General features: G+C 36.0%; 1 protein-coding gene across 6 annotated transcripts in view; it reads right to left on the bottom strand.

Moving 5' to 3' along the window:
- The window catches only part of LOC112051403 (ecdysone-induced protein 74EF), a 249,748-nt gene that overhangs the window by 17,983 nt on the left and 208,455 nt on the right, over window positions 1-23,310 (bottom strand). For all 6 annotated transcript variants that reach the window (XM_024090026.2, XM_052891429.1, XM_024090029.2 and 3 more), the window contains one exon: window positions 14,360-14,563. In XM_024090026.2, the coding sequence (XP_023945794.1) occupies window positions 14,360-14,563 (204 nt within the window). The remainder of the gene's footprint in view (window positions 1-14,359; window positions 14,564-23,310) is intronic.

The raw sequence follows: 23,310 nt of genomic DNA, 5'->3' as shown, positions 1-23,310 counted from the left end.
CATAACAAAGCGTCTGTTTCTACACTGTACACAGTCAAACGCTTATCTACAAACCCTTTACCACTTCATCAAAAGAGACTTCCAAAAGTCGAAAAATCTTAACAAGAAGGCAAGTCAGTGAGGCAAGTAGGCGTGTAATTAGATCGGTTGCGTCTGCAGTTGCGTGCCGCTCCGCGATTTTCGCCTTCCGGTCATCTCTACTGGTTTCCGGCTGCCGACTGTTATCTGCGGCCTCCACCAGCTTATTGTTTACAGGAGGTTGTATTAAAGTTCAATAACCACTGAAAAATCTGAATATTAAAATCTCGACTTTGTGTTCGTGGCTCGAGTGATTTTAGTATTTTTTTTTTGTTTGTAGGTCGTAAAGCATTTTTCCCAACCCTATCCCCATCCCCCATTTTTTTATCGCAACTTAAGTATTTGTGTGTGAAAGAATATGGCAGAAAAAATGTTTGCCAGCCAGCTTTCTGTGGCCAGGTGAACTAGCAGTTCTAGATTTTTCAGAAGACATACTTGTTAGTCAGCCGAATTTGGTTCCCAAAAACAAACCTTACTGCTGTATCTACAATCTGTTATCGGTAAGTAAAGTAATCAATTGACGCTTTAAATGTTAGACTCTTTTGAAGCCAAGACTGCAAGCTTTGCAGCACAACAACAAGAGGTTGTCACAGCGGCGAGGGGCGGCCGCGGATGGTCAAGGCTCGGGATTTCGCGTTGCCTCACGCGACCCTGACTCGCCAACCAGGCCGGAACGTTCCGCGATCACTTGACGACTGGTGACACGCGGCGACCGCACTGGCCGCCGCCGTAACACGACACGCGGTCCAAATCGAATGGAGTTGTCGAATAATTTGATGTTAGGAATATTTACAGCGTTTATGCTTGTAGTACCTACTAAGCTAAAGTACGCGCACGCTGCGATTACGCGAACTTTGTGAATATAGCTGATGGGAGGATGGTATCGTCCATATCATGTTGAGTGAAATAATTTTAGTAGAGTAGGGCATTTTGTTAGAGTTCGTAGAAACCTGAGGCATGTGATAAGCCACGTGTGTCAGTTATTTCAATGGCAACCAAACACTTTGCACTATAACACAGCAATGGTTTAAGTACAAAGGGTTAGCTCCATTATAGGGAGCTTTACCAATAATTCTTGTGTATACAAGAACTTTAATTCATGATGATTTACAAGTTGACTGATAGTTAAATGTAAAAAAAATATTTTGGAGAAAGTAAAAGAATTAGATAACTTCCAAGTTTTCAGTAACCTAATTTAAATGACCAGTTTTCTAAATATGAAAAAGTATCTCATATGTAATGTCATTATGTCAACAACAATTTTCAAAATGGCCGCTCTAATTTCGTTCGTCCCATATTCCCACGGCCCTGTGCTGCCGGTGCGCCGAATTTATACGAACTACAGTTTTGCAACCACGGGCTGCTTAGGGTTGCTGCATGCGTTCTTATTCAATTATTAATGACAAAATGTTAAAAAACACTACCTCAATTTACTCGTTTAAATCATAGCAATGGGGGAATGGAAAATTGAGGATCTATAAATTTAGTGTACAAATATACACAGACTTAAACAGTAGCAGGTGCATTAGATGATATAAAATTTAAAACTAACAGTTCCGTTACATTGAATAGTGAAATGATGCAGACTTTATTTGGCAAGAGTTAACAAGTCTAATGAGAAACAACCTTTTTGTTAAATCCTCCATCTATTGAGGATATTTCATCAGTGTTGTTTGCAATTGTTGGAATTTTCCAGAAAACAGAAAACGAAAAAAAAAAAAATTTTTCGTTTTCTGTTTTCTGGAAAATTTCAAATCATTTTTAATTTTAAAGCTTGCTACCAGAGATGATGAAGCTGGACCCAGGGATAGATTGGGCGTGAATGTAATATAATTATATCAAGATAATGTTATCAAGGTGCCAGCCCTGGCGGCGCTGGAAGCGGTGCGTCTCCTTTTGGCACGGAGCGCTCGTAAACAGATTGTATTGCGAAACGCGCACCATTCGCGTTTTGCGTTCGATACTGCCTAGGGCTGCCCCGGCTTACAATTACAATGTAGAGGCTATATTATAACATTTCAGATACATATTTTTGACAAATAAGTCATATGATATTAGATAGAATTTTTACTAATTTAAATTGACTTCTTTATATTCTTTATAACATTAAAATTCATTGCAAAGTTTATACTTTGGAACAACATGATCGTTTTGATTCCCCTTCGCTTACAAGAGACTTCTCAATAATGGAACATTTAGAGATGACTTCGACAACATTGTAGATAACCTAACTCCTTTAGTTGAAAGTATTGAACACGTTGCTGTAACCTACTAATAATTAGTAATAGGCACGGGATTGAACCTACAAGGGAATTTCCCCGATAATATTATTTAGAAAACTGACATAGCAAAATTTAGTACCTACCTTTACCATTGAGTACCATAAAACGTAAACAATGAGGTAAATTTAAATAATAATTAAAAGATGGAAAACAGTTTTCCAACCTAAATAACAGACCGTGACATATTTGCACACTTTTGTATTGTATATTGTAACACAAATAATCGTATATAATACCCATGTTTATTTTCAGAGGTACATGAACTTTGTAAGTGCGGCAAAATAGACAGGTGCATCCATTTAAACAAAAAACGAATTACGCACTATACAATATTTGCTGTGGTAGGTCATTATTAATGTTATTGAAAGTAATTTTAACATTGTTGCAAATAAAGAAAATAACTTTAAATTAAATAGCAACTTGAAATTAAATAGCGTGGAATAAACTTTCCTCTAGTGTTAGTAGGCACCAATAAGTTATTTGTAAACTAGCTGACGCCGCGCGGTTTCACCCGCGTGGTTTCCGTTCCTATAGGAATACAGGGATAATATATAGTCTATAGCTTTCCTCTATAAATTTGAAAAATTATCTCAGTGTTAGATAAACACTGAGATAATTTTTCAAATCAAACCAGATAGCTAATTCCTGAGATTAGCGCGTTCAATTAAACAATCAAACAAACAAACTCTTCAGTTTAATAATATTAAGTAAAGATTTCAACGTAGCCTTTTAGAATATGCTTAATGACAAAGATTCATGGAAAGAGTAGGCTCAGGTTTTGGTGGTAGAGTCACTACTTACTGACATGCTTGACTTTTCAAAAGTACTTGTTAAAAGACATGAATTGGTTTTGAAATAAAGATTACATCGATGAATGAATTGATGATGACTGGTTCAAAAGAAAACGTGAAAATGGAAGAGAGCCCCTAAAGCACCTAGAGGCAAAACAAAATCTGAATGATAAATGTTACAAACTGTGTGGTGGTGTGTAATATTGGCAATAAATAGTTGATGCGTATATAGAAGGCACTATAGATGATCCGAGAGTGCAATGGAGCGGATGGGAGCGGTGCAGCGCGCGCGGGGGCAGGGTTTAGTGCGTCTATTTATGCAACGCTATGCGGTCTAACACTGACCCCGTTAGTGCCACGCACACATGGACTGGCAGCAACGTCATACACGTTTCCAACATGTCCTTTTAAATGGCCACTGAATTTCATAGCAGTTTTCATTGGAGTATTTGATTTGTTCATTAATTTTGATATACAGAATATAAAGTTTTGAAGAAGATACATTAAGTATACAAGATTTGTTTATAAACAAAACTTACACTGGAGCTTTTTGGTTGCAAAATCGTCTCTAAATCTTCAAGCTTTTTCGGCTACTAGATTCTAAGGTATTAAATCAGTAGAAGATGAGGATGCAATTGAAAGAATAATAGTCAGAGATAATCGATTTGGTCGAGCGAATCTTCGTTGAATGGGAGAAGCACAGAAATATGAATGAAATACAAGGAAGGGTACAATCCTTAAGATGAAATAATTTCATAATGCCGTCAGAAAATGTTATCAAGTGAACGTAACACCGAAGTGGCAGTTTATCAGCACCGTAACAAAGACGGCCAAGTATAATTCTATTTAGAGTAAAGGGGCTTCGGACTGTAAAGGGCGCCCTTGCCGCTTCGCCGGGAACGAGCGGATAATTTTAAAACGGGCAGGAAACCAGTGGAGCGCGTATGTAGGCCGCCTGGACGCCCCTCTGTTTTTATACCTATCGTAAAAGAACGCGGGTTTCCGGGGAAGTAGGCTGAGATTGAGGAATTGGGTCGTGATAATGTGCGGAGCTATCGAGACCGACGTGTGCAGCGGCAATTAGCGGGTTTCAGTTCAAATTGGATCTTGCTCCACATCTAGTTACTTGTGATAGGCCATTAAGAACCGTGCCATAGTTAGATATAACGATGACGAAATAAGAGATGCAGAAGGAATTCCTGACAGAAGCTGAAGAAGGTTGTATATTCGGTCGGAAAGTTATGCATGAAATATTGATGTCAGAAACTGACTTTTAATATAATGAGTAATGAAACCATTGGTAAATTATCATTGAAGTTAATTTATTTCCAGTTTCTGATAATTTTTGAAGTTGGGCCAGAAGTTATTTTGTAGTTTTCGATTTTTCCGGTTTATATTCTGCAATTTTAAATAGTATAAATTGGTAAAAATTGTATTGATAAATTACCTACTTTTAAAAAATAAACTTTATATGATTTTTATAATAAATCTGATGGGAATGTAATTATTTATCGTGTTTCTAAGTCACGCCCATTGCGTGTACGCTATAAAATGCTATTTGTAGAAGTTGTGGCAGGTGTCTGTTTCAGATATTTCGGAAGGAAGATGGCGGCGAGTTAATAATAAATTGACAGCAGACGTGTGAAACCTATTGCCTGAGATTTTTTCGGTAAGTTTCCGATAATGTTTATGTATGTCAGTTTACTACTGCGCGTTTGTTAACTAACCAGACAACATCATGTGGAAGAGGTTTCATTAAATTAAACTAAATTGAGAATTTTGTTAAATTTATGTGATGACTATGTTTCCAGTTACATTATAGAAATTTGTTGTATTAATCTTATGGTTTTGCTACTGCTAATATTGCTCAAATAAACTGGCAGATGACAACCCCCGTGTCAAGTTTGTTTACCTAATCATTATTACGGCATCAGGAGCTTAGTTGTGGTAATAATTATACAGATGCTGCTACATTGGCAACAATCTCTATTTACTGCACTGCTCATGACGCATACTCTTGATGTGAATCACGGATGGGAGGGAACTTCTGTGGTTTTCTGATAAGTGACGTCGGTGTCGGTAGGTCACGTACGCATATGACCCGACCAGTGGCGGGATCTAAGAGAAATTTAATTACACGTAGTTTTCCTAATTTATTTGTAGTAACTACTGTTATCTTCTTAATGGCTGATTTGTGTTTGACATAAATAGAAATCCCAAAATACGAGTATTTTGGTTAAATCATATTATTCTTTTGTTTGGATATAAACAATGTTAGTTTTCAATTTAAAAATGAAAATCCATTTCTTTGTGACATATAGTCGTAGATTATAAGCTTACAAGAAGAATAGTAAAGCTTGCAAGACTGGGTTAAAAAGATTTAGGCCTTAGGTATACTATAAAATAATATATATATATTGTGTTTCAAAAATAATATACCTATGCGTATATGCAATATTTTTAGAAAGAAACATGTTGCTTAATTTTCTTCAAAAGCTCCTCTTTCAATAGTATGAGTAAACGTAGAGATAGGTTAGGTAAGGAAGACAATCTTACGTCGGAAGGTCAAATTGCTGTTACGTTCAATGAATCGCTTAACTTTCAGTGCGTTGAGTTCTACAGAAATGTATTTAGAGATTAGTAATTACATCTCAGGTGTTTACGGGGCTTATAAACAATGATTTTACTGATAATGTAACAGATAACAGAATGTTTTAAAATGTTTGTTGACGACAATCATGTGTGATGGAAGGCAGTGATGCAGAAGTGCACACAGCGCTAAATCACTTACTATACTGAGAGATAACAGAAGATAATTCTAAGCTCAATGATTTTTCTTGAATGCGTTTGACACACGTTTGACGTTAATAGGTCACGGTACTGTAATGATATCACATCATTCTAAGATGATTAATTTTCTATATGGTATGGATAAGTCAGAGATGATTTAATGTAAATATGACTTTCACAATTCGTACTTTCCCGGTTGTTTGTCCACCGTTATTGTAATAATATCACATTGTTCCAAGACCAAGCATTTGTCTTGAACCCGTTTGATATAGACTGATATGATATAATGTTCGTAATTCAGCAACACAGCACGCTCGTCTTTCATTATTGCAATACTGTTACACCGTTCCAAGACCAAGGATTTGTGTTGGATACGTCTGACACGACATGTTCAAACTTCAGGAGCACTTTCCCGGGTGCAGCTCGTCTCACGTTACTGTACTAAATTCCGGGAGGCGCGCGGTCCTTTCGCTTTCAGCGGCGCGTGCGCTGCGCAACGCTCAAGGTCGCGGGCCGTTCAACTCGGATGCGACGACTGTTGCGACACACAAATATGTAATTGTGGAGGAGCCGAGGCGTTTGGCAGCGGCCGCGGCGCAAGTGGGTCGCCTTGCGCAACGCGGCGGACGGCAGATGGCGCGCGGCTTCCGACTGCAGCCGCGGACTGGGCTTGTATGTGCTGCTGCACTGTTTAGTGTTTCAGATATCTGGGGTAGTTTGTCATTATCCGCGGAGAGCACACCTATAACCCACACGCCTACACCATGTATACTGTGCCTACACCGTACTATCCTTATGCAAAGGATCTCATGACTACAACCACGGAAATCTGACCTATTCTAAAGTAGCACTATGGGTGGTACATAATTGTGTCATTAACAGGTGTACCGAGGTATCCTTTTTTTATTGTAGGAGGAAATCCTCATGGATAACATCCAGGTATCCTGGATGACGATGTCCGACTTCACCGTTGAGTATGTGATACTCGGCGCCCTACGGACTAAAACCTCCTACATTCACCGACCGTCCTTCCCGGTACCGATGTAAACATTACTTCGGGAATACCGAGGTATCCTAAGAAGTTATTAACTTCAAACTTCACTGTCAAATTAACTTCTATGAACTTAAGCATCTGTGTCCTCGGTGTAGGTTTTGAAATATACAAATACCAGTGAAGTATCTATTATTCAATAAATTGATTTATCGGCACGAAGACAAGTCTTCAGTAATTTCGTTTGAGTAACACACAATTTGACAACTTTAGTATTTATGTTGCACTAGTTTTTGTATTGCAATGTGAGGTGAGCTCGTAGCATATATATGTGTCAATCTAATTCAGGAAGTCCATTTAGTTTTGGATGTGGTGGTAAAAACCGTTTGCTTCGTTGAAGTATGTTCCTTCAGGTTTATACACCAACACGCTGTATTTCAACTGACCTCTTTCAATTAATTGTCTGTAAACGTTGTATTACATCCATTCTCTCATTTGTTACACTCAAGATTTATGTACAACCGTCCAGATTTAATTGCCAGGTCTATGATTTAAAAGTTCAAGTGTCTCACGTGATCCATTGCACGTATTTAGCAATAAAAGCTCGTAGCATGTAAAACGTCTCGGCGCGGAGCGTGACATATTTGCACAAACGAAATGGAAATTAAAATGATCGCGGCGCGCGTGTGTGCGTGCGCGCGCGTCCGTACGAGCAGCGCGCGCGTGTGCGCGGGGTCAGTGCCCCGGTTCAAGGGCAGTGCAGCGTATAGCTCACAGTAATAGTTGGCGACTATTTTCGCCGCCGCCTCGGGGGGACCGGAACGTTTATTATTGACATTCGCGAACTTCCAAATCGGAGCCGCGCACTTACATCACTGCGAACGATTTTCCTGTTTGTTGCTGCTCAACGCGTTACTGCTATTTAGTTTTAATTCGCACACGCTAAAATACCTACTTGCTACTATAAGACAATAATTCTAATAACATCAAAGATCGATCGTTATTGTTTGCGCATTATAAGTACAGTACTACTAAAATGTTAAAATACTCTACCAGTCTAAAACTACCAGTCTAAAAAAAAATGCAATAAATAGGCAACGAGTTTGTATTCTCATTAATTTTTGTAAAGATATGTGAAGTTCAAGTTTAATATTAAAATATTCTACAAGTTAGTTAGTTTCTACCGTAGGAAAATTTGGTGATGTAAAATGGTAAAAAAAGTAAAGAAAAATAAATTTGTCTTAGCTAAAATAAAATCAAGGCAAAGTGGAATATTTTTACATGATTAATTTTCGATAAATGTTACTAGATCTCGTGAGAAACCTTAGGAAACTACATCTTATTAATTGCTTATTTTTGCTCTCCAACAAAATTATAAATTATAATATATAAATATATAAAATTGTATTATTACCTGACGTTGCAAAATCTATGAGTCATGCTATCCCAGTGGATATAACTTCTACATCTAATTCCTTAGGGTGTAGGTTCGATTTCGGTCCGAGGCATGCATCTACAACTTTTCAGTTTTGTGCATTTTAAGAAATTAAATATCGAGTGTCTTAAACGGTGAGAAAAGCAAAACTGCATACCTGAGAATTTTCATAATTCTCTGCGTGTGTGAAGTCTGCCAATCCGCATTGGGTCAGCGTGGTGGACTAACCCCTCTTATTATGAGAGGAGACTCGAGTTCAGCAGTGAGCCGAATATAGGTCGATAATGATGATGTTGATGATGAAAAATCTATAGATGCTTTCCACACCACTCTAAGCGAAAACAATAATGACCATTTATTCCTCCTGCTCCAAAACACGAATCCCTGTGTTAGACGAGTTCCATGTTTAGCGTCATGGGGTCCTCTACCACACGAGTGTTGTGTATTAATTCATTTCGTACATGACGCAATCCGCATTACGATTCTTTGGTAGCGCTCGTCTGCCGCGCCGTTGAATGGTGTTTCACATCACGAGTTGGCCAACCGCCCCAAGGCTCCGATGATTTAGCTGGTGCGAGCTGTATCTCTGTGTTTCGACACACTCCAGCTACAAATTAGATGCCTGTTTAACATGTCTCTCAAGGCGTTTCACTTTTTTTTCAACCTCAAATTTGTTTACATCAATATGCTCTACAACTCTACAGAATTTTTGGTAATTGTGATAGGAGAATGTATATAGTTTAGTTTTGGTTTTGCGAAATAACAGGTTATCGGAATTATTTGAAATTACTATTTAAACTTCGAATTGAAAATCCGTGTGTTAAAATTACTGAGTTAAATTGAAGTATGAATACCAAATAGTTACTTTTTTGCGTTTTAAAACTACTAAGTATATGAGATAAGAAAAGAAATATTATGGGTACCTAACTAAGCCTAAAAAAATCAACATTTCTCAACAGTACTCGTCGCTGCTTCTAGCGAAAATTGTCATTTGTTTCGCCTGTAACGCTTCAGCGAGACATGTACCTCGCGTGTACCGGTCGGCGGCAAAGATTGTTGTTATCGCACACACTCGAATCAGGTTTCGACTGCCCAATCCGAGTAGGAAGGTCGTGTGTTTCGCCAGTGGCTGACAATGGCGGCCCGAGCGCCGGCACTGTTTCGCAACGCGTTTGCAACATCGAAATTTCGTGTGTGGTTACAGCAACGCACGCCTTCCCTGACACGATCCGACAGCCTCCGTACACTACAATAGCTTGCTACTTTCATGAGTGTACTCACTGTAATGATCCCATTTATTGCGTTGTTAAACGTAAGTTTGTTAAGAGAAGCTACATGTTATGAAGGATTACGAGATAAAATTGTTTGGCAGTGTTTAGCTATAATTAGTTTTAATACTGCTATATGAGTCTTATCTTAAGTGGGTTTGATTAGTATATTTAATCGTAAGAGAGGAAAGAAGTCACTGATAATATTCAGAAGTTGAAATAATTAGAATAGAATATGCAAGATAATGTAATGTAGCGACTTCGACAACCTTTGACTGTTTTATAGTTAGTAAGACGTTAGATAGGAATTATTCATAAAAATAGGTGATCTGTGTATGTAAAAACTCCCATAAAGGCTAAAATTAATGAAAACCTTGATGACTATCGTTAATTAAATCAATAATATCATGAAAGAAAAGGAAGAAACGGAGGGAAAGATATACACATCACATAATATAAGTAGAAGACGGGTATTTATATTATTCTCAAATTGTTCGCAGCACGATTATTTTATTCTCACAAGTTGTACAAGTGTACAAGTGGAGTGTGGACATGTCAACAAAATATAAAAACAATGCAGGACGTGACACACTGGTATGGTACTTCTTCCTGTCTGTGTTGTTATCATTTTTTTTGTGACAAATCTTATCTTTTCCGTTACTCGCGCTTAGTTGATGCTGTTTGCACTTTGATTTATATTTTGTAGCTGTATACTATTTTTATTAAATATTTTAAATGTAACTTAAAATAATGTAGTAGTTAACCAATTAGTAAATGTTTCCACAATTTTAGGTACGTTTAATCAATTTTATTATTCAGAAGTTGATCATAAAAACGATGCGATAAAGCAGTGGACACATTCATAGATTTCATCGTAGAAATCAAAGTTGTAACATAAAATTTTAAGAGATTGAAGATCAGTAGAAGCTGGTGGAATGTTCCCACATGAGGATCTTACCAGAACTAAGACTTTCAGCAATGACGGAAATACCACCAGAAAACCAGAGTATAAGGATAATAATATATTCCAGCTGTAGATGAAATAAGCTCGGGCTTGACCACGATTTCTCTGATGGTAATAGTTAACATTGAAACTTTTATTGTTTGCCCTGTGGCGTTAGTTGGGAAGCTCAGTACTCAGTAATATTGAAATGCAACAATCGAAAGTGGTAGTTTCGCATGCGTCGCGCGCGGCGGCGGAGTAGGGGGGGAGGGGGACGGCGGCGGACGTTTTTGCATCTTTATATTAGGAGCACTGACCTTGTACAATGTCAAATAGCTGAGGACAGGCATCCGATGCATCGCTATGCCAACTGGTTCCGCGCTAGGGATGCGACGCGACTTCGATATGGAGCATCATTTTTAAGTTTTTCTCCCATTTTATTCATTTACTTTTATCGTTTTAAATAGGTACTCAAATTTGTAGATTCTACCAATGAAAAATGTGGAAAATTAAATCAAAATATTTCAGCTAGGCTTATTTATATTTATATTATGAGAATTTTTGAAACGTCAAGTTTATTTTTGTAGTGAATAATAATGATAACTAAGAAGAAACCATCAAGAAACTCATAAGTGGAGTCCATAAAAATGAATGCCAAGCTCTTTTACGATTAGTACATATTATGTGATACATTTACATTACTACATTCCTCCAAAAAATTATAACATTACAACTTTAATGGACACTAAAATTTAAATTAATGGGCAATTTTAATTCAGTTAACGAATACCTGACCGTTTAATTTAAAAAGAAAACTTTATAATACCTAACTACGTTATGTTTTAATTTTCAGTGCTAGATGAAAATTAATTTTATCGATAAACCAAGTCGTAATCTACTGAACATCCCTATGCATGGAGGTGGTTTATTAGTTTGTATTGCTTTTCAACTAGCATGCGTATAATAAAAATCCGCAATACACCTATATACTAAAGGATAGAGTATTTAATTATACGTCAACGTAAGCGAACAGGTGCTCACCGGTGGCTGAGCTAATTGCAGTGTGCTCATTTGTTCCAGAGATTACTTTAAGATTAAATTCCATTTTTAAAACTAATGTTTATTTTTAAGTTGTACCAGGACATGACGTCTGGTATATTACTATGAACTACACTGATTCCGTTGTTATATGATAGAGATGTGTATTGAAGATATATTAATAATTTTATCGATACTCGATAAAATTATTGATCAGGTTCAAATTAGTCTGTTTAGTGAGTAATATAATTACTTGTGACATGCGGAACGCTAAGACTAGGCCAACCAGAGGCATGCTTTAGAAAACATGAGTGAATATGCAAATGACGTTAAATATCGTAACCGTAGTCAAGTAAAAACAAAAGGCTTTTAAAGTTAAGTTTCCTTATTAAGCAAGAATGCAATAACCTTTATTGTCTTCAGTCAGAGTCTTATTTTTGTAAGTTCAATTTGTTTACGAATTTAATTTTATCTATTGGAATGCGATGTTATAAATAATACATAATAATGTGATCTGCTATGATGACTAACTTGGTACTTCTCTCATATTATAGGTCACCTAGAATCATATCTGTTACTAATAACACATTGCGTGTAAGTAAATTGTGCAAAAAGACTATGATGTTGTAAACTATTTCGAATTTTATTTATAGCATTATGCATAATTTAACATAGAATTATGAATGAATAATACAATTTTATTATTGTAAACAATAACAACATTTCTTAGAGTTATAGAAGTTTATACCTATACAAGTGTAGGTACATGTATTATGTATTCTGTGGTTTTAGAGGAAAACGAGAGGTATTGTATTGTATTGGCGTACTTATATTTAATTTTGCATTGACAGTATATTTACTTTAATAAAATACAGTGTCATGTTTGGAAAGTTGACTAAAGGAAAACTAAAGAAACTTATGACGGTTCTCAAATTATGTCATCGTAGTAGGTATACTCATTTATTATAACTATTAAATTTAATTTTCAAAAAAAGATAAAAAAATTGTAATTTTTACAGCTGATGCTATCGACAATAAAGTTGCCAGTCATAAGCATCACTACTCTACGTACATTGGGGTCGTCAATTCGTAAATCCCACCGCGTTGGAGCTAAATCAGGCGTCGAATTAATCGCGCTGTTTATAAAAACTCACTTATCACATTCTTTCACTCGCACGTATTGTGGCGAGTGCAGCGTGAGTTGTGGTCGAGTTGGTGAATTACTCGCGATTTAATGTGATCCGTGGTACGGGACAGACTGGCTGGCGGCCAGTGCAGACCCCGGAAGTACGTACGACCTACAATAATAATCTAACATATGATGCTTACGTGCTTTTAGTACTAATAGTTGAAGAGGAAAAAAATGTTAGCTATATTTTTAGTAATTGGCCCCCCAATTACTAAAAGTATGGTTAACATTTTTTGATTTGATGATTTCTAAAATTACAACCTAAAGAAAATTTTAAGTGTGGGAAACATTTGTTAACTTAGCAAATGTACCCTACTAATATTCCAAGTTTAAAATTTCAAATATATTTTAATTTAAAAACATTTGAAAGGATACAATTGCTGTATTAAAAATATTTCATCGCCTTTTTTATTTTACGCACATGTACGTTGATTACCTTTTCTGTTTACATTAACGCACCTCCTGAGAAGACGGAAAAGCAAACACAAGACATAGAGTAAGTAAGATTTAGACTATATTTTAAGCAGACCACAGAGGAATCTGTTTGGAAGTACATATAAATATTGAAGGAAGATTGTGTGTGAAATACGAAATCAAAATTGGCTTTGATACCAACACCTGATAGAATGTATTGAAATCATATTTCAAAGTAAAGGGTCAAGTATCACCGCGTCTGCTCCCGCCGTCCCCTGAGGGTGACCTTCCGGGTGGTTCGTTCACCGGTGGTTCGGTCACCTTCCTCCAAACAATAGCTACTACGCTACATCTTACGTTTTTATTTTCCGATGAAACTCCACACGCGGCGTACGTATGCGGAGTACTTACGTTGTGTATTTACTTTTATTGTACGTACGATCGTTTTATAGACGACGACTTTTTGAGACGAACAACAATGTAATGGATGTTCGTATTTATTATTTGTTTAATGCATTCAACTAAAATTATTTACGAAAAATTGTAAAAGATACAAAGACGCTTGAAAAACATAACTCTAATTATTCTGGAGGCGAATAAAAACACCGCTAATATTCTGTATAATCCTTGGTGAAAATTTTGGCTAATATGCTGGTATAAATCTTGTTTAAAAAGATGGCTACTATTCTTCATAAACCTTGGTTATAGGCGTGGCTAAATTCTGTATAACTCTGAATTGAAAACATTCCAATATTCTCTAGGTTTCTCTATTCTCAGGTAAAAAAATGCCTAATAATTTGCATTAATCTCGGGTAAAACATGGCTAATATTCTGCTTAGCCCTTAGTTTAAAACATGGCTAATGTTCTACGTATCCCTAGATTAAAATATGGCTAACATTCTGCACAAGACTCGGTTACAAACATGGCTAATATGCTGCGTAACCCTGAGTAAAAATGGCTAACATTTTGCATTAACCTCGGGTAGCAACATGGCTAATATTTTGCGTAACTCTCGGTTAAAACATGCTTAATATTCTGTACAACCCTTGCTTAAAACTTGGCCAATATTCCGATTAGGTCTCTTTTAAAACTAACATGTATTCTAGAAATTTTTAAAATAAAAAGATAAGTGTACTCACCAGGCGGCCTGGGGTGTGTGGCGACATGGTGTTGCAGCGAGCTGGCGATCTGGTGCTGCTGGTAGAAGGGCAGGAAGGGCGTGTGGAAGGGTGCGGGCGGGGGCGGCTGCAGGCGCGCCTTCAGCTCCTCCGCCGAGCCCGCGCCCGACGACGACGACTCCACGTCCGACACGCCACTGTCCGCGGGCGACGGGGGGAGGGAACCTGCGCATACACACACAAAGTTACATACTGTGAAAAAATCTTCAATACGATACTCGTTGAGAGCCGTGATGGCGCAGTGATTATAACCTCTGCCTTCGATTCGGAGGGAGTCCGGGGCATGCACCTCCAAGTTTTCAGTTATGTGCAATTTTTGAAATGAATTATCACGCATCCAACGGTGAAGGAAAACCATCGTGAAGAATTTTCTTAATTCTCTACGTATTTGAAGTCTGTCAATCCGTATAAGGCCAGCGTGGTGGACTAGCTATTCTACCATAGAGTAGATACCTTCTGTCATTCTGCGAGGAGACCTGTGGTCAGAAGTGAGCCAAATAAGGTTGTTAATATTAATACTTGTTGAATTGCCTCGTTGGTCTATTGATTAGCCTGTGTGGCATTGGATCATGAGGTCTAGGGTACCAGTCTTGTGTGAGGCTATTTTTGAACTAGCTCATCTTCTAAAATATTCTCTATAACAGAATTGGGTAGTTACAATTGCTATCTAACGTATGTAATATCGCCGTGACATATACCTAAAATACCCAAAGTGGCAATTCCCGTATAAAATTACTATCATCGATAGTTCCCATTTATCAGATGTTCCTTCGGGATTCCCTATTTTGTTGTGTTTTTACATCACCACAATTTAATTATTTAAATGGTTTAAGAAGCCGTTTTAGGTATTAACTCTATCTGAGTTTTATTTATTGTTTAGGTGCATATCTTGTGTGAATACATTTTCGTTTAATTTTCTCATTACTTATTAAATGGTGAATTGAAACCTGAAAGACAAAACCGCTTAAGAACTACTACTGTCGTTTTCCTCAGCAAAAGTGCTGTTTCTCTTAGTAGTGTTTGACTCTATGCCTTATTTTATGCCGTCGTACAATTCCTAATCAAATTGATAATAACTAAATAAATATTATATTATACAGATTGCAAAATGAATAGCAAAGCATAATTGTTTTATTTTTGTTGGGCTCTCTTTCATGAGATCGTTGGTTTGTATTACATCAATGGTGACCGGTTTTAATGATTATAAGGATCCTCTCTGGTCGCGCTCACAATGGTGAATGCCGCCCTCGTGCGGAAAGGCCGCAAAGTATCATTGATGTGGACTCGGAAGCCAGTTATCACACAAACGGCGTATTGTGAACCATCGAATGTGGCCTCAATCTTTTTAACTTTACCCTCAGTTATACGTTTACATTTATCAGCTTTATAGTATAATTTTGGACTATTCGGCTTAAATTAAGTTGGTATTCGGATATATCAAACCTTTAAATATTATAACTATGAAAGTGTAGCGTTACTTTGTATGTTTGTTAATGAATCACGTCAACACAGTATTAGATTATAATCTAGAATAACTATAAAACATTATAAATACTTAACAGTTTTTATCCATTTTACGTATAATGTATATTTACTTATAACTAATTTGATATAAAGCGGATTTGTTTGCTTTGGTACGTTCGTCACGTAGGGCTCGCGGCACTTACATTACGGTAAAGCTTTTAATCAATCTAACTACGTAGGTATACGCAGGTAGGTAATTATGTATTCAAGTCTCTTTTGAACGAAAAACACGAACAAGATACTATTCATAAATAAGTCTATCCAGGATATAAATAGTCAAAAATATCACATTGATTCAGACAATATGAACGATATGCAAAGAAACTGCCCGAAAAATATATAAAGTTTCCATTCTGATTTATTTGAGAACAGAATCTAAATATGAAGTCAAATATAAATTAGAAGAAAGTTAAATTAAAAAATCTTATATAATAAGTTCAGTTATAATCATAATTCGTGAGTTAAATTAGCAATAAATTGTTATAAGCATCATATAAAGCGGTGAAGTCATCTTTTCCAAGACAAAGAATTGTGTCAATCCGTACAATAAAAAAATACATTAATAGAGGACATTTTTACTCGTAAGTGAAATTATAAATAGGTCTGACACAGTTAGATCAATTTTAGACGTGGCGACAAATACGTTAAGCTACATTGGAAATCAAGCAGACAAGCCAACCTGATTTAATGCGTTAGCTTTTAGGGTTTCCTGTTCTGTGGATATGTCCTAGTATCAATAAATATTATCTCAAGTGCATTGTGAATAAAGAGGGTCGTAAGATAATTATTGTGAAAACGTAAGTTCGCGAACAAGAATAATAAAAACCAAAATCCTCAGCTTTGGTCGCTGAAATTGTGTTTACTAGAGTATTATCTAAAAGTTGAAATCTTCGAAAATTTATCTGTCGATTTTATTGTTTTTACACACAATTATATTATATGTTCCTTTAATTGTATATTTTTGTGGTTTTCATACCACATAAAATCTTTGGTAAACGATAAGAATAGCATGAAATCTCGTGTTTGTGATAAGTGTATGTATATAGACAACCAAATCAGAGTAGTAAGTTGGCGTGTATGTAGACGTCGAAGAGTTATTAGTCAAGAATTTTACAGTTCAAGGAACTGCATGTGTATTTGCGTATGTTTGAAACAATTGTTGGTACTTAATTGTATTTTTACACGGTTACTGGAAAATTTATAACTCTCGATTGCATCATTTGTATAGTTTTAAATGTTTATATTTGCAGCTGGCCTGTTTAGGTAGTTATGTTGCGGTCAAAATATTGTGAAAATTATTAAATTAATAACAAAACAGACGATTATTGTTAGAATTAAAAGTGGGCTGATTTATTATTTGCGCTAATTAGCTTGGAGACAAAAAGCTAGAGAATATGAACAGTTACGGCTCTACTTTTGGACAAAATAAAAGGCATACAAAATAACCAATTGTACTACAACGCTCAAGATTGCATCTTCAATATACATATATAATATATTCATATTGAGATTTACATGTTGCAAACTATTTGTGAATCCACGACAGCCGTTCTGCGGAGTAACCGTTATAAAAGCGATTTAAATAAAAAGCAAATAAATCACAAAGACAGCATCGGCTTTGTCGCATCTAACGGTCATCTTGCATAATGATTTGCATGCAACCCTGCGCCTAATCCTCCTGTGGGTCTCGTAGGCCCAACGGTCAGTTCGGACAATACCCCGCTGCACCATTAGACATTGCTAAAATGCACTTGCACTCAACCTGTTTGTGCCGTGTGGGAATGGACGGTCAGCGCGCTTTTGTCATGCAAAACTCTACGGTATGTTTTTAATTTACGATTATGCAGATCGCATAGTCTTAGGGTCGGAGAGGCCAAGGGTTAAGTTAAGGGTTGCATTTTTTTGCATCACAAATGCGAAGGTCCATTTTGGGTATGTTTACGTTTCATGATGAATGAGATAGCTTTAGAAATAGAATACTTTGCGTTTTTGGGAAGAAGTGATGAGGTTGATATAAAATATAAATATTCATGTGAGAAACGTAAGAGAAAAAATTTAATCTATTTATTTTTAATAGGAACTTTTCGTTTTTAATATGCAGACAGTTATTTTATTATTGTTAATCTGTTTCATTGCTGGATATAGACTTCCTCTTTTATTACGTGTAGAGTTAAAGATACAGAACTTAGATTTGTATATATGGAAGTATTAAAATCAGTTAGTTATAATAATCTCTGGACGATGTTTCAGTGTTCTCTACGAAGCAAGAAAGAAAGGTTGTATGGGTTCGGTTGAGATTTTATAGGCCATAACTTTCAGCTGATAAATCTCCGGAACACAATTATGGAAATCAAAAGTTCAAAAGCCGCGCCGGCCCGAAACTTTCTCATGTCCGAGCCCTTGTAATAAAAAAGTTTGACGAATAACGGCTGTCGGGTATTTAAATAATATAATCATCCATACAACTAGGAGGTAAGAAAGAAAGCTTTTTATTCATATGTTTCCTCGTCCATTGAAACTATGACTGGTATTAAGCGGAGTGACCATTTGACCGGTGCGAGTAAATGCGCTGTCCACACCCCTTTGTGGCCATTGTCAACCCTTCAGCTGGACAATGGCTCTGGGAACCGGGAAGCGCGGGCCGCTCGGACCCCGGCCTAGGGTTGCTACCCTTCACTACTATTGAGTATTGAGATTTTAGTCTATTTTACTACGTATAATTGAATTATGAATTAAATTGCTTTGTGCACAATCATCAGCTTTTTGGTTTACCAGCAGAAACAGATGATTTTTCCGTGTGTTTTAGGAAATATGAAACATGAAAATAATGATTAACGTTTTCTTATATCTCGAATACATTGATAAATAATTTAAAGAATACTCTAATGATCTATTCTACAGTTATAATTTTTAAAATGCGAAACAAAAAAGCAGTACAAAATAGTCACGGTAATAAATAATAACTGTAAGAAACTAGGTATTATTATTTTCTTTGAATTTTAAAGTATTCTACAATTTTGTGATAAAAATACAGCACAATCTCTTTCAAAGGACGGTGGCAACCCTACTCCCGGTCTCTTTGACCATTTAAACCATTCCGAGTCGAGAATGGAATAGTGTTACTCTATAATCAGTAGCAAATAGAACGGGCTTTATCTCGGACAAATCCTTTTCACTGCGCGATAAACAAAGCGTCTCAAACAAACCTGTTTCTATAGATACGCGAATACTAGAGCACTACTTATAAGTTTTGCTACAATAGTTTCACTTAATCTGTTTTTTCAAGCATATTTCCTTCCATTTAATAGGTGAATGGCTAGCTTTATTTCAGGCAGATGGTCCAGTACCATAAACAGGTTACAGTGAAAAAAAATAAACGATAAAAAACTATGATAGCGAAATGCTCAAATTGAACTTTTATTCAATTAATACTTAAACGCAGAATTATCAGTGACGGAGCTACACAAGATAAAATAAAAAAAAACTTTGCAAAACGATTAAATTAGATTTTTATTTGGTTGGATATATTATATAAGTGTAAAAGTTTTCTAAAAAGCTTGCAAGGTATCGTGTACTTTAATACCCGACGTGTCAAAAGAAGGGTTATGAATTAGGTTATTAGCTGTCTATCTGTATGTTTGTATGTACGTATGACTCACTGCAGCGTACGAACTAATTCGACGACCTCTGTGGCGCATTGGTATGCGCGGTGGATTAGAAGGTTCGATCCCCGGCTGGGCCGATTGATTTCTTAATTAGTCCAGGTATGGTTGGTGGGGGCTTCGGCCGTGGCTCATTACCACCCTACTGACGTACTGCAAACCTATTTAGCGTTCCGGTACGATGTCGTGTAGAAACCGAAAGGAGTGTGGATTTTCAATCTTCTCCTAATAAGTTAGCCCGTTTCTATCTTAGAGTGCATCATCATTTACCTTTATTTACGTATTTAGATAGTAGTCAAGGGCTAACTTACCTTTCGTACGATCTAATTTAATACAAAGGAATTTACGAGTACATCCAAAAACATACTTCATTAAATTTTCAGTTTACATTTTTGTATCCCAGGACATCAAAAGAAAGGTAAAATATTATTTCTTTAACCAAAGCTAGTCATTTGTGTTCATCTGTAGTATCAAATAGGTAGCTATTGTAACTCAAAGTACATTAAAAATGACGCCATTATTTATTTTACTAACTTCTGTTTTGCACATCTGGATGTATTATGTATAATTCACCTTTGGGGGTAAGGCGTTTGTAGGACGAACGAATTAATCTACTGTAAAATATTTATACTGATGTATATAGAAATAATACACATACAACATTCATTAGTCATGCTAAAAGTATTTCTGGCTTTTTTGCTGAACTCAACAAACCAATTTACATTATAGTATGTATATTTATAGTTATAATAACCTCAAAAAACGCTAAGCTCACGATTCTCGCGGAGATGATTTAAATTTGACATTACAATACCCACGAGTTACGAGTTGTGAGAATAAATACATAGGTACATTTTCTTCACTATTTACTTAGATTATTACAATCCGTAGTTTGTGAATGTTTTTTTTTCTTTCACTTAATCATTGGTCTTTACCTTATTTAATATACACAATTTATTCAGACGTAGATTTTAATTCAGTATAGTTTTTTATTCTATGAACAGTTTGTTCATTTTGAATTCATAAAAATATTTTGTAATTAGTTTTTCACACCATAATAAAATATGTATATCAATAATGAATAATGCTTCAATAATTTTAATAGAACCTAACACTCGAGTGATTATAAGCTCAACGCCATTCGAGTTAGCTACTCGTATATGATACAACGACAAGCAGAATGTGATTAGATGACAACCGAACATCCTTGATGTCGAGTCGTCATCTAACAAAACGTTACCCAACGGCAAACGGCAACGGTAACGCGGAATTGCCACGTACCATACGTTTAACCCTTTCATCTCAAATGAGAATAATAATAAATTAACTATAAATAATGCCACCCTGCCTATCAGGTCTACCGGCCGGCGCGGAATGCGGTCCCATTAGTAAAACATCACAATACGGGACAAAAGTACCCCTCCGGTTTAATCGGACCATCTTTATGGACTGACCGCTGTCCATCGCCTTTGTCAGGAACGGCGTTAGACCATAATCCGTGCGAATTGTGACTTGGAATTTGTTTTTGCATATGAATAATCATGCGGTGAATAGAGTATATAAGGGTTTATATAAATCTTCCTGGAGAGAGGATAGGGATCCTCAATATTAGTTTGGAAGTTTTGTAGTTGATACTTTATATAATTAGTTATTGTGAAAACAGCGGTGACGGTGAATAAGGCACGGAGACGGGTCATCTGTTGTCATCTATTAGTATAAAAAGGACTTTTGCTTTTAAAATTTTAATTGTGTTAAAAATGGGTCATGTTCAAAATGATGTATGTTGATGTGTATGTTGTATTTACAGTCAAAAACCAACTCAGCAAGATTATATTTAAAAAAAAAGTTATCGTTATCTTGAATTTCTGTATTTAGGCTAAAAAGCATCCCAGCTACGATCGGTAATCCGATATTAAGTTAAATTTGTACAGACTACACACATTATGACACTTTGTGCAAAAACTTGCACATTTAACCCAAAACTGCGGCACTACAAAGGGCAACCCTTGCCGCGCCGCGACGGGTCCGATCGACCGATCCTAACCAAACAATCGGAACGCAGATGCTTGCGCACATTGCACCACTTCTAATTCAAAACAGTTGGTTTTTATGCAAAAATGGGTTATATTGCACCTTGCGTTGGAAATCCCTGCGTCATGTCATCACAATAGCGCATAATCCGTCGCGTATCTCTTTCTAACCAACGTTGCATCTCCGTTTCTTTTGAATCCGCCCGCCGCCCGTATCCGGCGCTGACACTTTGAAATTAGAATGTCACGCGTGGGTGCGCTAACGCAATTCATTGTTGCTGATTATGAATGAGATCTATTCGCAGTCGAAAATTGCAGCGATTCGATACAACATTATGTAACACTTTACAAAAACTAACTAATAAACCTATCATGGATGAGCTGCAGGCTAATATAACTTTGACGTAAGTTACTTGACATATACGAAATTGAGACTCTATGTAACAAATGTCATCTGGTGCCTATTGACGAACCCTCGTGGATATCATACAGTAGGTAGATGAAATTTCTCAGTTGATTAGATGTTTAATTTAATAGGTTGTCAATAAAGACCTGGTTCACAATTTAATAAATACACAAACAACACTCAGTAAGTAACAAAAATTAGTTGGACATTTAATATTATTACTATTTTTAAAATTTAAAATAATTACTGGACATAGTAATTACTGATGTCTTCAATATTATCCTAAGCTCATATTTTTAAATAGTAGCAGTAGCTATATATGGAAACAAATATCATCTAAGTAGTACATAAGTTTTATATACATATTTTTACAGAGATCGAAGTGACCAAGGGCATGTCTAAATGATGCGGGGTCTAAGCGAAATTAACATCTTAAAGGAGATAAATGACAAAGGGCGATACGGAAAGGGCTATCAAATGCTTAGATAAAAACGAAACGATCTGGGACAGTGGTTTGTAAGTGAGAATCGTGTTTCTTGTATCACAACTTTTATATAAATAATAATTATATTTGAATAATTCCGGCAGAGTGTAGTACAATTAACATAACTAGTGCTCTCGTACTTTACCAAAACTAGACCGTATTCGTTGTTGAAAATTTGAGGAAAACTTATGAATTTGCATTTACAAAATGAAAACCTTTGACTCTGTAGACCAACAATAGATTGATGCTCAGACCCTAACCTATTAAAACTTAGATCCATCACGCTGATATTTACTTAGTTCAGATTCAGATTTCCAAAGTCAGTTGCCGTAAATATAATTACTAATACTTTAATAACTTAAATATGTACAGTTTTCCAATAATTTAAAGTAAAATTACGGTAATAGTACTGTAGAAACGTAACGACGGTTTTCCCCTGACATGTATATTACATCTTTGTTTTGAGATTATTACTAATAAACTAGACAATTATGTGTTGGCTGGACTTTAACATAATATAGAAAAATTGTAAACAGTTACATGTAAATCATTAGAAAATAAAAACCTATATTAGTCTTCTGAGTTAGTAAAGCATGATAATTATGCTACTTTGAATTCTAAATTATAAAATACAAGTAAATTAAGAGATAAAATATATAGTGAACTTAGTGGAATGTGTTAAAAAATGGGCTACGTATATTGGTGAATTTTGAAACATTCTAGTTGTACCAATATGTACCTAATCGTTTAAATCAATATACGCTCAACGTTCAATTATATATTTAAATGATTTGGTAATTAATATT

This window comes from Bicyclus anynana, chromosome 4, assembly GCF_947172395.1.
Source record: "Bicyclus anynana chromosome 4, ilBicAnyn1.1, whole genome shotgun sequence".
NCBI lineage: Eukaryota > Metazoa > Arthropoda > Insecta > Lepidoptera > Nymphalidae > Bicyclus > Bicyclus anynana.
This window is presented reverse-complemented; position numbering and strand designations above follow the sequence as displayed.